The 16,947-nt window shown below is 38.5% G+C and overlaps 1 protein-coding gene across 7 annotated transcripts in view; it reads right to left on the minus strand.

The window, feature by feature from the left end:
* mino (glycerol-3-phosphate acyltransferase mino) overlaps positions 1-16,947 on the minus strand; it is a 107,219-nt gene that overhangs the window by 31,534 nt on the left and 58,738 nt on the right. For 2 of the 7 annotated variants that reach the window (XM_069325932.1, XM_045748805.2), the window contains exons 2-5: positions 11,044-11,392; positions 5,340-5,501; positions 3,816-3,997; positions 2,595-2,828 (exon numbers count right to left, since the gene is read on the minus strand). In XM_069325932.1, coding sequence (XP_069182033.1) covers positions 2,595-2,828; positions 3,816-3,997; positions 5,340-5,501; positions 11,044-11,289 — 824 coding nt within the window. In that variant the 5' untranslated portion in view covers positions 11,290-11,392. Of the gene's footprint in view, positions 1-2,594; positions 2,829-3,815; positions 3,998-5,339; positions 5,502-11,043; positions 11,435-16,947 lie in introns of all 7 variants that reach the window. The other 5 variants (XM_069325926.1, XM_069325922.1, XM_069325896.1 and 2 more) reach the window with 3 other exon arrangements.

Consider the following 16,947-nt stretch of genomic DNA (forward strand, 5'->3'; position numbering starts at 1 on the left):
TGGAACATTGTATAACCCAGATGAATCTGACATGGTTGGTGCTGTTGAATGTGTCCGCAGAAGTGTAAAGTGGACAAGGAAATTTTTCTTTCATCTTGTGGACGTAACAGTGCTCAACTGTATCAACATGTATTTGGTGAAAACAGGCAAAAAACCAATTCGAGTTTTTAGTCAGGCTCTGGTGTCGCAATTACTGGTCAAGTATGGTCAGGAAGGCAGCGTAAGGACAGTTGTTCATGCCCCAACAAGACCACATTTAGTTCGCAGACTGGCTGCTAAAGACAGCTTTACAATTCACACGTCTCCCTACCTACCACCTACAGGAACTTAAGCATGAGCGCATCATTTGCAAAAACTCAGCACGAAAACCCAGGAAGCAAAAATCTGTATGTACCATATGCGTTGAGTGCAAAGTCCCGCTCTGTCTCATGGACTGCTTCTTTGAAAATACTGTAACTCACTTGCCAAGTACTGTGTAATACAGTGTGTTACTGTGTAAATAGTGTGTGAAACTGTACATAATGTAATATTAGTGAATTTTGAACAATTAATATCGAGACAAAAATTTATTGTGGACATATTACTGACATGTATCACAGTTCCATGGAACCTTATGGACGTTCTACTGTATAAATATTGCAAAGGACACATGCATCAGATATGATACAATAAAAATATAAAACATTGAAAATACATAAAAATATTTTCTGTAAGCATATTTGCGGTAGCTCACGAGGCTTGAATGGCCCGCACGACTGTGTCGGGGAGCTTCACGCACGGGCAACCAGCCCCGTGATGACGTCACACACAACATTGTATATGTCCCCACAGCCAAAGTAAGTGGAATTTTATTTTTTTTCTTACATGTACATGTTCAAGAAAGGGAATTTATCTTTTTACAAGGAAAAGGAAATTTTTTACGAACACTTGATTTTTGGGGAACAGGGCGAATTTCACAATATATGCGGCGCATCACAGAGGTTAAATGTTAACTGAAAGGCCTGCAAGACAACTAATCATTATATATCCTATGGTATGAACATACTTTGTGTGAAACCACTTTAAAATTATTTTATTTAAATGGAATAAATAATCTTGTTAAATAATGGAATAATTGCTGTAAAGGAAAATTATGTGCATAAAACCAGCATTGTATGTAATGAAACACCATTGTCTGGGTGAGTCCCGGAGGATCCCCGGATCTTACAAGGCTGATATGTATGTATGTATTAGACTGGCATTAGTCAACTGATTAGAGTTCTTGCCTACCAGAGACCACAAGCCAGAACTTGGCTCCCTCAGAGAGGCACGAGAAGCAATGGCCTATAGAAACCTTCATGTAGTTAGGAGCATTCCATGTCTGCCTTCGACTGGGTTAGGCACCCAGAAAGGTTGGCATCCCAAAAAAAACTCCACCTGGTTAATTAATTGCTACACAAAACAGAATTATCAAGCAGAACTCCCATTTCCGAAAACAAACAAACAAGCATAACATCATAACCACCGCCGCGCCGCTGTCTGTGCAGCTTCCCCCTCCCTGGGATGGGAAATGGGGAGCCCCAGACTCCCATGCCAGCCATTCAACCTCAGTTCAAAGGCTAAATATAAAAAATGCGAACATAAATGTCAGAAAAAAATATTTTTTATTAAAGCCAGTCAAAGGTTATGTAATATATCAAACTTTCTCCACAACTATACACCAGATATCTTCAAACACCCCCCCCCAAAAAAAAAGCTGCCTTCCATCCCTGCATCAGCATTTAATAGTGAAACAAACTAAATAATATTCATTGATAGAAAAACCAATAGTCAAACTGAGGGTACTAAATTGTGCATAGAGGAGATGGAGTTGATAAAAAATAGGTTGACCTCAAGATGACAGTATTTGGAACCATTTGATTCACTGTATTAGTTCTAACATCAGAAAATTAAGAGAATTTCATTGATAGTCACCTATAATGCAGGATAGAACCAGTGAAGAGCAGGTGCCATAGGCACAATCAGAGAACACTGTATAAACATCAGAGGTCCGCGGTTGTTCGACATCCTCCCAGCAAGCATAAGAAATATTGCCGGAACAACCGTGGACATCTTCAAGAGGAAACTAGATTGTTTCCTCCAAGGAGTGCCGGACCAACCGGGTTGTGGTGGGTATGTGGGCCTGCGGGCCGCTCCAAGCAACAGCCTGGTGGACCAAACTCTCACAAGTCAAGCCTGGCCACGGGCCGGGCTTGGGGAGTAGAAGAACTCCCACAACCCCATCAACCAGGAGTCAACCAGGTAACCAGGTACAAACTCTCAGCAAATAATAGGAGACCTTGTCAGGTTTATTTCAACAAAAACAAGACGGCTTTTAGCATAATTACTAGAAATGGCAGAAACTGCCAGTAGAAAGTAAAGCTACTTATCATGGGAAATTTCAATATCCACAAAATTGAGTTAAAACAAAACGGCCCTTCATAAAGTAGGTGGAAGAAAAAGAATAAAACTGTAATTAGAAGGGAAACGGGGAGAGGTTAATGTCAACAACAGTTTTAAATGAGCAGATATGACAATAATAAAGGGGTCAGGAACTATTGGACTAGATGACCTACCCAAATACAGGAATGCGAAGATTGTCGCCAGCAGCGACAATGGGTGCAGGGATCTGTCGGTTGAAGAGTACCCAAGTGACAAACAGGTAGTCAACATGTGACCGGTGCAGTGGAACAAAGATTATGGGCGTCTCTCTTTTGGCTGCTCTTTCAATCACTTCTTGCTGGCCGCCATGAATTGTCACCGACATCAGAAGATTGCTGAACACTTTAAACAATACATAACCTGTTAATCTGAAAGTATAGAATGTGTAAATTAATTACCATGCCACTATGATGCAAAGCTTAGTGATTAAAAGGCGAGGGATTTGACAGAATACCAATGAGATTAATTAGATAAAAAAGGTGTATGTAGGCCAGCAGAAAGATGATGATGTGATGCATTTAAAGTCAATTAAAAAGAATGTCAGGATAGAAGTTCTAGATATTACTACAGTATGTGATTTCACTGGTCTCATTAATTTTAATTTAATTTTTGAACTGAAGTCTTAAGAACTTTATAGCAACACTTGTCTAAAGCTCCTATTTTTATTGACTTTACATTATGAACTTGACATGCATTAATGCACATCAAGACAGTTGTGCATAATGGAGTAAAATTTATTTCAAACTTGCAGACACTTGAGCCTTCTTAGCACATTTTTATTTATATGGCCAGATATTTATTTAAAAGGTAAACAGGATTCTTGAATATCTTTTATTCATGAACCTGGAGGAAGCATACATACATACAGCATTGCTCGGACAAGTTTTATCCCGGTTCATTACAGTACAGTATATATTTCTTTTAAGTTGATGCCTTTCCTTTTACCCTCCAGGAGAGCTGGCTTAGGAAGCAACTGAGGGACGGAGCTCAGAAACAGGAAATTGAGAATAATGATAAGTGTCTTTCCTGGTTGTTGTGTTGCTCCTATTCTTTACTTTGGCCTCAACTTTCCTGGGCATTTTGAGGGTGTCCTGAACTTCAAATAAGCTTACTGGCTTCACTATCTCTGTTTACAAGTACTGTGGTGTGCACTTAGAATTTAATTATTCTACTTTTGCCTCATAACTAGCATAGATGGGGGTCACATTGAGGGAGCAAGTATTGTCAAGTCATACAGACATAGGTACATGGCTCGGGGACCATCAGAGGAACAGCTCTGAAAGATTCTTACAATACTGGTATTCTCAATGCAGTAATTTATAATATTAATATATGCAAGTCCTGGTTTTACTTACCTAATTAAAATACTGGATATAGCTGATTTCATGTCATTGAGCAACTTATGAGCTCTACTAGTGTGTTTAGCTATCAGGGATGAATATGCTTTTTTATCACTGGCTCCCAGTCCATTATTCTCCATCTCCTCTGCCACCACTTGTTCCATGGCTGAAGCCACCCGTTCATCACGAATGATCATCTATTCATGAAAATTAATTTTAATGTGAAAGTTTCTTTGAATACATTAGTACACTTTTAATTGGCCAAACTTAAACCAGCTGAACCACTAGATTCGGTGAGCACATCCTCAACATGGCTGAATACACTCGGCCACATTAGTTAAACACTTGTATATCCAATAGTAGTTTGGTCAGTTGAGAATACACATACATGTTAAAGGCCTCTAACCTACATTCCAAGGCTTTATTGGAAGAATTTTTATATATCTGCTAATACATTATAAATAAATTTATTGTACAAGATGCTTAAGAGCAGCAGTAACAGGTTAAAGTTGGCAATAAGATAAATATCTAACTGTTGCACAAAATCTTGAATTAATCAATATACATTACAGTACTTAAGAAGCACAGTTCTGCCATGAGTTTACCAGCAGAACGCAACACCAAAAAATTAGTGATACTGTACTGTGTACAGTATTTTACTGACATACCTGTACTTGTACTATACTGTAATGTTTTGCAGTGAGAGCATGATAAGGCAACAAACCTTCTCGTGGGAACCCAATTATTAATGTAAATAGTGTATTTACATTGAAACATTTGTGTATTCAAGTGATATCAATATATAGTATGCAAAAATACATGTTAACATTAGCTTTCAACGAGATAAAAATTAAAATTGCCCAAAATCTTTGGACAATAGGATTCTTGATAAAGATAAATAGATAAAGGAGTCAGGAATATTAAGATTCAAAATTGGGATTTCAGAGAATTAGATCCAATGCCAATTCCAGACCACACCATAGAAAACATAGATGTATCTACAGACGAAGTGGAAAAATTACTCCAGGGGCTAGGAAGAAATAAAGCAGTAGGACTTGATGAAGTTTTACCTTGGGTGCTGACAGAATGTACAACTGAGCTGAGCATTACACTCCAATTAATATTTCAGACATCCTTGTGCACAGGAATCTTAGATGTATGATAAAAGTGATAGTCACTAGACAACAGAGTAATATAACAAACAGCCATAAATGAAGAACTGGTCTCTTGAATATGGAATTATGCATAAAACTTTTAAAGCGTTACAAAAATGAATCCTCGTCACGGCCCTTGTGGATTTGTTCATTTCAACTATCACGCTATTGTGATTTCTGTGTATAGTGTAAAAATGTTTAATTTATTTTTAATTTTACCAATGAACTATGCAAAGCAGCCTACCTAGCATTATAAAAGTATGAATGGAATATTAACAATCAGCAACAGTACAAGATCCATCTCTACATTGTAGATCTTCTACTCTTTAAAATCATTGACATTACTACAATTCATTAACTAAAATATTACTGCAAGCAACCTTACCTGATTTGGTATATCCGGATAGTTAAATTTGGTTCGTAGGTTCATACAATGGAAGACATAGCAGCACTTTCGAGTTAGGTAATACCTGTCGGCATTGCTAGTAGATACACAAAGAAGATTTTGAAGACCCAGTTTGGTAGTGGTTTCATCAATAAGGCCATTCTGAAAATAAAATTTCATATACAGCAAGGTACTGTCAACAAATATTTTCAACTTACATTATGAAAGCAGATCCAGCAACATTGGTGCTAGACTGATAAGGTACAGGTAACACTTGTGTGGAAAATTATTTATAAACATACAACACAACTTTAAGGAGTTTATTAAGTACAAATAAGTCAATAAAAAGTATCAATTAATTCAAGTCACACATGGGATATGTAGATATGCATATCTCCCATTATATATAAACAAAATCCAAAAAGCAAAACACAACGCGACTGGATCCAACTTCTGGTAAAAGTAGAACAACACACAGTGGTTTTTTGTTAAAAATCAGGGCAATTACGCTGTGACACACAAACCGTTCTCATTTGAATTCGGTTTAACAGTAATCCGTCTTGTTATGCCAACTGCAAAACAAGATGGGCACTGGGCAAGCATAGTTCAGGAGCCGGATTCATCAAGCCATTACACCAGTACAGTATTTACGAACCTGTACATCTTTTCTCAATCCTTGGCGGCTTTCTTTACATGTATTAAACAGTTTATAAGCATCAAAACTTCCCAATCAAATGTTGATATCAGTAAAAACAGTCTCCTAGTACTGTACTTCGGAGCTCATGAACCATTTAACCCTTACACTGCTACAGCCTGGGCTGTAAATAGGGGTATAAGCTGGCATTGGGCAAAAATATATTTGAATTATGTGAAAATTAATGTTAAATGTTAAACAACTCTCCAACTTATTGGCTTCAGCGTTGTGAAAGTTTCATCCCAATATTTTCAGAAATGGATTTTAGACAATTTTTTTTTTTTTTTAAAAAGAAGGACGTTTTGTTGATAAGGAGAACAGCTCCCATTAACTGGAACTGAGGGATAATGCAGTAATAGAGAGATTCAAACACCTGTCCGATGCACAAAGAAGAATAGTAGTAGTTAGAAGTGCCCACAAAGTGGATATGCAGCCGGTGCCTTTTTAGCATTGCTGAGTAATACATAATAATACAAAGAATAATGAGTAAGTATGTTATTATGCTTATTTTGTTATGTATCATACAAATACCTTACCATGTACAATGGTAATACCTGTTACTTTCACCAATGTCCACAATTTTTTCCTTTTTAGAGGATTTTTTTTTCCTTCTTTGTTTATTATCCGATTTTGTTGTAACCTCTACATCCTGGAGAATACATACCCGTCCCTAACTATGTGAAGATAAAATTAAATTGGTCAACAAATAAGTCATAACTGGCAGAACTTGGGACTTTGAATTTTTTTGGCTGATTTTTTCAGATTTCAAAATATTTTCCTCATTTCTTTAGACTGTTTTGATGATTAGGGACCAGATTAGGGTTTTTTGACTTGTATAAAGTATACCCTAAATATATCCCCTAAATCATTATAATTAATTATCCCTATATTTTGTTTTTTGGGGGTTATTTTTTCTTGACTTCAACACACATTGACCTACAACTTTCACATTCTTGAGTACGAATGCCGAACAATGTTTATTAAAATATACAAGTAAATTAATGAATTAGAACTACCTTATACAATGTCGACAACTTCAACTTCAATTATCTCTAAAACTAGAGTTTCAACATTGAGTCAGCTTCAAAAAATTCAGTTTCTGACCGATTCTCACCATTTTTACATAGTGCGCGCGCCGCTGTCTATTCTACAATCCTATTAGAATGGATTTTTCATAAACTCTAAACATTTTGAGTTATAAATTTTGTTGTCTGAATTTGGTGCATATTTCAAATACCAGATTGACGATTTATTTTACAGTACACTAAACTGAAAATTTGTATTCTAAATCTATTAAAATGAAGATCATATATTATTCTGAGCATAACACTTAAATGAACACTTGGTGATATTTAATATTTTTGCAGCTGATCTGAAAATCAGAAATTTTCAATATTAAATTTTATAATTATTTTTAATTTTCTTGTTTTTCAAAGTTATGTTGGTGATCATTTAGACGAAGTTGGAGTGTTTGCCTAGTAGATTATGCACAAAAAATTGGAAAGCGTTAGGACAAGTTTGAAAAATTTAACTTGTGGTATCATTAGGTCCTGTCGTATATATACGCCATGTGCAGTTTAAGGGTTAATATAGGTAAACAAAGCCCCAAAGATTGAGAAAAGTTGTACATGTTCATAAGTAGATGCTTGTTGAATCCTGACCCTGGCCCCCTTGTCAAGGAGACTGTTTGTAAAATACAGTACTGTACATGAATACCATTCCGCACTACACCGTGTGAAAGGCGGCGGCATCATTACAATGAGCAATTTGGCCTTGCTAACTTCAAAGTCTAGGTCTTGCCACATCCATCTATCATGACACCTGAGGACATCCTATGCTACAAGTGCATCTTATAGCACGAGAATGCTAAGGTGATGTCAAAATATGGCTAAACCCCAACACTGATCTGTGTATTAAAAAGACCAAAAATGCATATCTTTGCCCACAGAATAAAGGGATGAAGAGAAGTTGTTTGATTTATTGACTCACTTATATTAACTGAAGCAGACAAAAATAGTTTGCATGCTATAATTCAATTTGTGTAATACAGTATAGGCATGTACTACACTATTTACTAATAAGCCTACACAAAATTTATCTGAATGTAAATTTGTTTTCTGAAACAATGCACAAACACAATTTTTGTATTAAAAATACCTGAAGTACAGCCAGTAGGTTGTAGGTAAAACAGAAGTAAATGAATGTATGCCATGACTGATGTGACAACATATACAGTACAATACTTAAATACATCATAGTTTGGGCAAAATGCAAGTAACACTGAAGTTGGCAGTGTATTAGAAGGGAGTAACAGTTACTCAGGGTTATAACCAGCTTGTCACATGAACAAAAAACCCCATACACAAAGGAGGATGACAAAGCAGTGGGGCTCATACTAGATTTAATATTCACCAGGAAAGAAGAGATATTTGACATCCAGTACTTTCCTCCCTTGGGAAAGAGTTATGTCCTATTGGAAATTAAATATGCTTTGCAATATAAACTAGGAAAGAATGGGCATTAGGGGAAGGAAGTAAATCAGATGTACTGTAATGCCAAATTTTGTGAAATATATGAAGAAGGCACACAAACATTTGTACCAAAACAGAGATGCAAAACCAGAAAACAGGAATGGTTCAACAGAAACTGTGTGAGAGCCAGAGAGGAAAAGATGAGAAAATGGGTTCAATATAGGAAGAGGCCTAACCCTCAAACATACCAGCACTACAAGCAAGCAAGAAACAAATACACAGCAGTGAGGAGAGAAGCAGAAAGGAACTTTGAGAAAGGGATAGCAAACAAATGTAAAACAGACCCAAGACTTTCCTACAAATGAACAAAACCATCTTGTTCATTTGATGCATCACGTTAGTGTGATCTCTGTGTGTGATGTCTTTCCTACAAATTCATTAAAAGCAAGCTGCATGTTAAGGTTAAAATCCTGAGATTGCGAATGGGGAACAGGATTACCAAGAATGAAAAATAAATGTGTGAAATGCTAAATGAACAGTTCCAAAGTGTGTTTGTACAAAATTGGGATTTCATAGAACCAGACTCGGTACCAATTCTAGAGCAAGCCGTAGAATACAGAGAGATTTCTCAAGACGAAGTGGAAAAAATACTCAAGGGGTTAGGAAAAAATAAAGCAGTTGGATCAGATGGAGTTTCCTCGAGTGCTGCGAGAATGTGCAACTGAGCTGAGCATTCCACTCCAATTAATATTCCAGACATCCTTGTGCACAGGAATCTTAGATATATGGAAAAAGGCAAACATAGTACCAATCTATAAAAATGATAGTCAAGAGGAACCTCTAAATAACAGACCCATATCATTAACAAGTGTGGTAGTCAAAACACTAGAAACAATAGTTAAAGCCAAATGGGTTGAACACCGAGAGTAATGACAAAATAATGGACAAACAGTATGGTTTTCGAACAGGAAGCTCCTGTGTAACAAATCTACTTAGTTTTTATGATAGAGCCACAGAGATTCTACAGGAAAGATGGTTGGGTTGACCGAGTCTATCTGGACCTAATAAAGGCTTTTGACAGAGTCCCACACAAGAGGTTGCTTGGAAACTGGAACATGCTGGAGGGGTGACAGGGAAACTTCTGACATGGATGACAAATATTCTAACTGACAGACAGATGAGGGCAGTAATCAGACAATGTATCTAAATGGAGGAGTGTTACTAGTAAAGTACCACAGGGTCCAGTTTTTGCACCAGTAATATTCATCATATACATAAATGATCTACCAGAAGGCATACAGAATTATATGAACATGTTTGCAGATGATGCTAAGATACAGTACTGGGAAAGACAGGAGACGCAGACGATTGTAATGCTCTTCAAATCAATCTAGATAAAATAAGTGTTTGGAGCGTCAAGTGGCAAATAGAATTCAGTGTGAATAAATGCAATGTTATAGAATGTGGAATTGGAGAAAACAGACCACACTTACAAATTATGTCAAAGGGAATTACAGAACTCTAATAAAGAGCAAGACCTAGAAGTTGTTTTGGATACAGGTAGTAAGCTGTCACCAGAGGAACACACAAAGAACATTGTGAGAGGAGCATATGCGTCGCTTTCCAACTTCAGGCTTGCTTTTAATTATATGGATGGTGAAATGCTAAAAGAAACTGTTTATGACTTTTGTGAGGCCAAAATTGAAATATGTAGCAGTTGTATAGTGCCCAAATCTCAAGAAGCACATAAACTGGAAAAGGTGTAATGGCATGCTATAAAATGGCATGAAACTGAAAAAACAACAGCTACGAGGAGAGACCAGAGGCGTTAAATATGCTAAAACTAGAAGATAGCAGAAAAAGTGGTTATATGATCATCACTTACAAAATACTAAGAGAAATTGACCAAATTGACAAAGAGGAATTCCTGAAACCAGCAACATCACGAACAAGGACACCAATTCAAGCTAAGGAAACAAAGGTGCTGAAAAAATATCACAAATTTTCTTTTGCAAACAGAGTGGTCGACAGTTGGAACAAGCTAAGTGAGGTGGTGGTGGAGGCCAAAACCATCAGTAGTTTCAAAGCATTATATGACAGTGATGGGAAGACTTGACACCACGAACATATCTCATCCTATAACTACAAATAAGTAATTACACCTAGATAATTAAACACACAAAATCTTGCTTGTAAATTAATATGATAGGATGCAGTATTATGACTTTAAACATTAGAATTGTATAATATTTAAACATTTCCTGCGAGCCTCTCTCTCAGAGATATGCATAAATTCAGGCGTTTCATAAAATGGCTGATAAGCAGGGGTTTGACAAACAAAAGGGAAAAATATTCACACTTACGAATGTCTAAAGGGACATGTTAATATTTTTACACTTAATTTTGATATGAAAAATGAAATTCATAACTAAACCTGGTACCGTAATTAAAAGATTATGACCTGTCTCAGATTAAGACATGATTAGTAATGGAAAAGGTGGGGAAACAGGTAGTTAGCCCAGGTGAAAGCCTCACGTACATTGTAGTCATCATCGTTGGCATCAACCAGGCATCCAGGTGGAGGTGACTCGGGAGGTGTGGGCATTACACTGGCAATATGGGCAGCCAGACTCGTGCCATCTGAGGCCCATGGGGAGGTGACCGAGACTGCCACACCTGTGGTGGCAGTTGCAGGAATGGACAAGCTGGGGCATGACTTGGGTGGGTACTCCAGTTGAGCCCATGATATCCCTAGATCTTCCTGCCTCATTGTTAGAGTCGTCATTCTTAACTCGACTTGTACAAATTTTGTCCTTTTTTCACTTTTAATAGTTCATTGCAGTACTGTATACAGTGGTTTACCTTTCCTGGTATATCCAAGTACTGTACTGCACAAATAAAATGAAATAATTTCACCAGTCATATATTTCCTGAATATGCAGCAATTAAATTGTAATGAACCTTTTCATTAATAATAACTTTCCATATATGCTACACATACATGAAATAAAACAATAGTCAATTCAGTTGTAGAAAATTGATTCAGATTATAGTACATATGCTTTAGGAATAGGAAAACTGCATTCAAACAATTCAAACCTAATTAAACTAAAATAAAATAAAATAAAATTCTCAATCAAAATGAACACAGTTGCATTGGGCACATTCAAAAAGCAGAGAAATTTCACAACAATAATTCTAATACAGCAAAAGAATATCCACACATACTTAGGATTCTGACAGGTGATGGGAAGAGGATTGTGATCTTGATAATCTACAATCCCCCACCAAACAGTAGAAGGCCCAGACAGGAATATGATAACAACAAGACATGTATAGATGAACTGCAGAAGGCAGCAACAACAGCTCACAGAATGGAACCGAAACTGTTGGTCATGGGGAACCTCAATCATGGAGACATCGCTAGGAGCCAGTGCCCATTATGTCCTAGTCTTTGACTACACGATCGAGCTTAAAATTGTGACCACGGGGCAAGAGGTCTGAGAAAGGAGAGTAGACTATAGGAAAGGAGATAACAGAAGGATAAGAGAATATCTGGGAGAAGTGCGGTGGGAAGAAGAATTAAGAGAAAAACAGTGCAAGATATGATGGACTTAGTAGAGTGGAAATGCATGGAGTGTGAAGAATTTTATACCAACAGTAAAAGAAAAAAGTAGGGGGGAAAATAAAAACCCATGGTTTAATAGACAGTGCCAGGAAGCAAAAATGAGAAGTAGGAGGGAGTGGAGAAAGTACAGAGGACAAAAGACAGAAGACAATAAGATTAGATGCAATAGAGCTAGGAATGAACACAGTACATTAATATAAGAAGAGTATCGGAAAGGAATTATGAAAATGACATGGCAATGAAAGCGAAAAGGCAAACTAAATTACTACAAAGTCATATGAGAAGCAAAATGTTGGTGAACGACCAAGTGACAAGACTAAAGAAAACAGAAGGTGCATATACAAAAAGTGACAAGGAAATCTGCGAGGTACTGAATGCCAGTTTCCATGGAGTGTTCATAACCGAGCCTGAGCAGCTCTCATTGTTAGAAGAGAGACTAAAAGATATACTGTAGAAGTGACAGCAGGAAAAGGTAATAAACAGCTAACAAGATTGTTATCAATCATGTTGACTGATAAAACAAAAAATGAAAAAAATGAAATAAAAATGAAAATTGTTAAATGAAACTAACAACAAAATAGTTAGTTTCATTTAACAACACTGGATGAAACTAAAGCAGTTAGACCAGACAATGTATTACCGTGGGTACTAAAAGAGGCAGCGCAGGCCCTCAGCATGCCTCTAGCAAGGATCTATAATAAGGCACTTACGAAGGGAGAGTTGCCCAGTTGTTGGAAGAAGGGAAATGTGGTACCAATTTTCAAAAAAGGTGATAGGGAAGACACTTTACTACAGACCAGTATTGCTGACAAGCATCCCCAGTAAAGTACTTAAAAGAATAATCAGGTTAAGATTGGTTACACACCTAGAGAACATTAGGTATGTAAACAAACGCCAACATGAGTTCAGAGAAGGTAAATCATGCCTAGCAAACCTTTTGGAATTCTATGATAAAGTAACAAGAATAAGGCAGGACAGAGAAGGATGGGCAGATTGCATATTTCTGGACTGTCAAAAATCCTTTTGACACAGTACCGCACAGGAAACTGCTATTCAAACTTGAGAGGCAGGGGGGAGTAAGCGGAAAAACTCTAGCTTGGGTAAATTACTACTTAACAGGCAGGAGCCAGAGAGTAACAGTCAGGGTCGAGAAGTCAGACTGACAAACTATAACGAGTGGAGTACCTCAAGGATCGGTGCAGGATCCAGTTCTATTTCTAATATACATGAACGACATGTCTACAGGATTTGAGTACTACATGTCGATGTTCACAGATGACGCAAAATTAAAGACGAATTATGATAGATGAGGATTGTAAGAGGACTTTAACAAGTTACAGAGATGGTCAGAGAAATGGCTACTGGAATTCAACACTAGCAAGTGTAAAGTTATGGAAATGGGACTAGGTGACAGGAGACAAAAGGGTCAGTACACAATGAAGGGAAACTACCTTCTGGTGACAATTCAAGAATGAGACCTGGGAGTGGACGTAACACCAAATCTAACTCCTGGGGCACATATAAAGAGTTAACAAAGGTTAGAACATAATTCAGCAACCTAAGTAAGGCATTCGAAGCACTTTACACTGCCTATGTGAGACCAGTATTTGAGTATGTAGTCCCATCATGAAGCCCCACCTAACTAAACGCATTTGAAAACTGGAAAAGGTTAAAAAATTTGCAACAAGGCTAGTCCCAGAGTTGCACGGATATGAAGAGCAACTGAAGGAACTGAACCTGACGATGTCAGAAAAAAGGAGGGAGCGGGAAGATATGATATAAGCATAAAAAATATTTAGGGGAATTGACCAAGTGGAAATAAACGAAATGTTCACACGGAATACTAACAGAACAAGGGGATATGGGTGGAAGCTGGAAACTCAGATGAGTCAGAGATGTTAGAAAGTTTTCTTTTAGTGTGAGAGTAGTGGGGAAATGGAAGGAACTAAATGAGCACATTGTGGAAGCAAACACTATTCATAGCTTTAAAACTAGGTATGATAGAAAAGGACAGGAGTTATTGCTTTAAACAACTGAAGGTAAGAATGGCGGGATCCAAGAGCCAACGCTCGATCCTGCAAGCACAAACAGGCGAGTACACACAAAACCTGGGTAAAACATTGTTTTCATGTCTTATGAAATATAATTTCCCTTTTATATTATATGGAATTCTCAGTATCAACTCCTATAATCATATTACAGTACTGTACAGTATCTCTCTTGAACAATTCCTATGTGACCAACTTTTACTGGTGGAAAAATTATACACCAGAGATTATTATATTTACATGTGATATGGTTTTGATAACTTTCCTATTATTGCAGCTGAACTAGAAACCAGGCTTCCCAAGTGATTACCTGATCAGTCTGCCTAGTGCTGCTAGCAGTCCAGTCTTAACATTCAGAAAAATTTGTAATTTACAATGTATGACTTAAATGCTTCTAATATTTGGTACACTAAATATTGTGTACAATTGTTTGGAGCAAGAATCCTTTAATACTTATTGAGGTTCCCCAAGCTAAGGGCCAGATTGTTCATGTATTCACCCAACCAATTACTAACACCACCAACAGTGCTCATACTCGCTCTCCCTCCCTCTTCATAAGACAAACCTATACACAGTCGACCTCAGCCAACTACACCTACAGGGAAGGTAAACCATTACACACCTTTAACCAGCTAACTACCATAGTGGTAGTTAGTACTGTAATGCCAAATATTTGTGCGCAAACACTAGAACATATCAATTAAATTTATTGTTTCACTGGCTCTCACTCTTCCCCCTTGACCTGCGTAGCTGAAGTGTCAGTCAGTAACCCCCAGCATGTTCCACCTCTTGACTCCCTTCACTCACACACCAGAGAAAGTGACAAGAGGGAGACGGAGGGAGGGGCAGAGTGAAGGAGGGAATGAAGGAGGAAGAAGAGGGAGGCAGGGAATGAGAGTGGAGGAGGCAGGGAGTGGAGGAGGCAGGGAGTGGAGGAGGCAGGGAGGGGAGGAGGCAGGGAGGGGAGGAGGCAGGGAGGGGAGGAGGCAGGGAGGGGAGGAGGCAGGGAGGGGAGGAGGCAGGGAGTGGAGTGAGGGAGGGAGTGGAGTGAGGGAGGCAGGGAGTGAGGGAGGCAGGGAGTGGGGTGAGGGAGGCAGGGAGTGAGGTGAGGGAGGCAGGGAGTGGAGTGAGGGAGTAGAGGAGGCAGGAGGAGCTGGATAAGGTTGAGGCAGGAATACTCGTGGTGTCAGCAGCCCGGGCCCCGGGTTTGGAAGTCAGCTGTTCAAGCTGGATCACACAAAACGGCACGAGCCATATTGCACACCGATTAAGCATCTTAGTTGGCTGTTGACGTAGTTGATTAAAATCTGTGTTTGCTGAAGCACATCATACTTAACCCCTCGGTAAAGTTAGGGAAAGTTACACCAATTACATAAAGCAAAATGAGGCTACAAATACACGAGCAAAAGTGGCTACAGGATGGAGGCGTTTTAAAAGAAGGTATAACTGTTGGATTTCTATTTCTTCTTTGTGACCAGTGCCACATTCTAACCTTGTCTTCCAACTACCTTACATTACAATTTGAGTGGAGTAAACAACAAAGTGTTTCTGCCACCGTAAGACACCCAACACCATTCCACTTTCTATAACTGGCAATGTTATCTGTGCTTTTGCCATAGCCCTGCTACTTGGAACTCTTCGCTCCCAGTAACTGAATCTAAAACAACAAGGTGCTTTAGGTAGGTGTAGTGAAAGTTGGTGTGGTGGCAACAAGTAGACCCCGTCACCTCACCTCCCGCGTTACTATCTTGCCCAAGGGAGAAATATGCAGACAATCAGCAAGGCATCGCAGATTCACGTTACCGATACGGAAGTTACCATGTATCAAACAAAATACTACTAGTCATTCCGCACGCTCTTACTCCTTCAGGTTATTTTAAGGTTATCTTGAGATGATTTCGGGGCTTTAGCGTCCCCGCGGTCCAGTCCTCGACCAGGCCTCCACCCCCAGGAAGCAACCCGTGACAGCTGATTAACACCCAGGTACCTATTTTACTGCTAGGTAACAGGGGCATAGGGTGAAAGAAACTCTGCCCATTGTTTCTCGCCGGCGCCCGGTATCGAGCCCGGGACCACAAGATCACGCGTCCGGTGTTCTGTTCGCTCAGCCCCCGGCTTCATTTATTTTTACCTTTATTACCTACTAGTATAAGATGGTCATCTCAATTTTGCCGTTAACGCTTTGCGTAATTGTGGTTTTATTAGCTTGTGTAACTCCTGTCCCCACATTCGTACATTACTCTTGTTGTCTTTGTACACAAACATTGTTTTTGAAACAAATTTCTTTTTCTTTTTTAATGGTGTACTGGACAAGAGAAGCTGCGTCGGCACTCAAGACAACCTTTCGGTTCAAATAATTGAACCGAAGGGGTGTCAATATATACTACACAATTTACAGACAGTTTTAAAGGGTGCACCATTTAAGCATAGTGCCATACTGCCTGGCTCCATTAATTATCTCCAAGGAGATCATCACTTGTCAAATTCATCGCATTACTGATAAACAATTGTGTCCTATTAACACCAATATTCATCTAACATTATGGTTAAATTTAAAATCTAATGCGGGGGTGTCTATCTCCTATACATTGGCGTTAAATGCAACAGAACTGCCCTCTGAGTCTTTGGGACCCTTAACCCCATCTCGAAAATGGTCTTTCCATTGAAAAGGACATAGAGGTCATCTCATAGATAAGAGTTAGTTTTAGTTAATAAGGAGCGTGAGGCAAGGTTACCCTGATTACCTCCCTTACCCCGACCGGCAAGG

This window comes from Procambarus clarkii, chromosome 2 (assembly GCF_040958095.1).
Source record: "Procambarus clarkii isolate CNS0578487 chromosome 2, FALCON_Pclarkii_2.0, whole genome shotgun sequence".
In the NCBI taxonomy this organism is placed as follows: domain Eukaryota; kingdom Metazoa; phylum Arthropoda; class Malacostraca; order Decapoda; family Cambaridae; genus Procambarus; species Procambarus clarkii.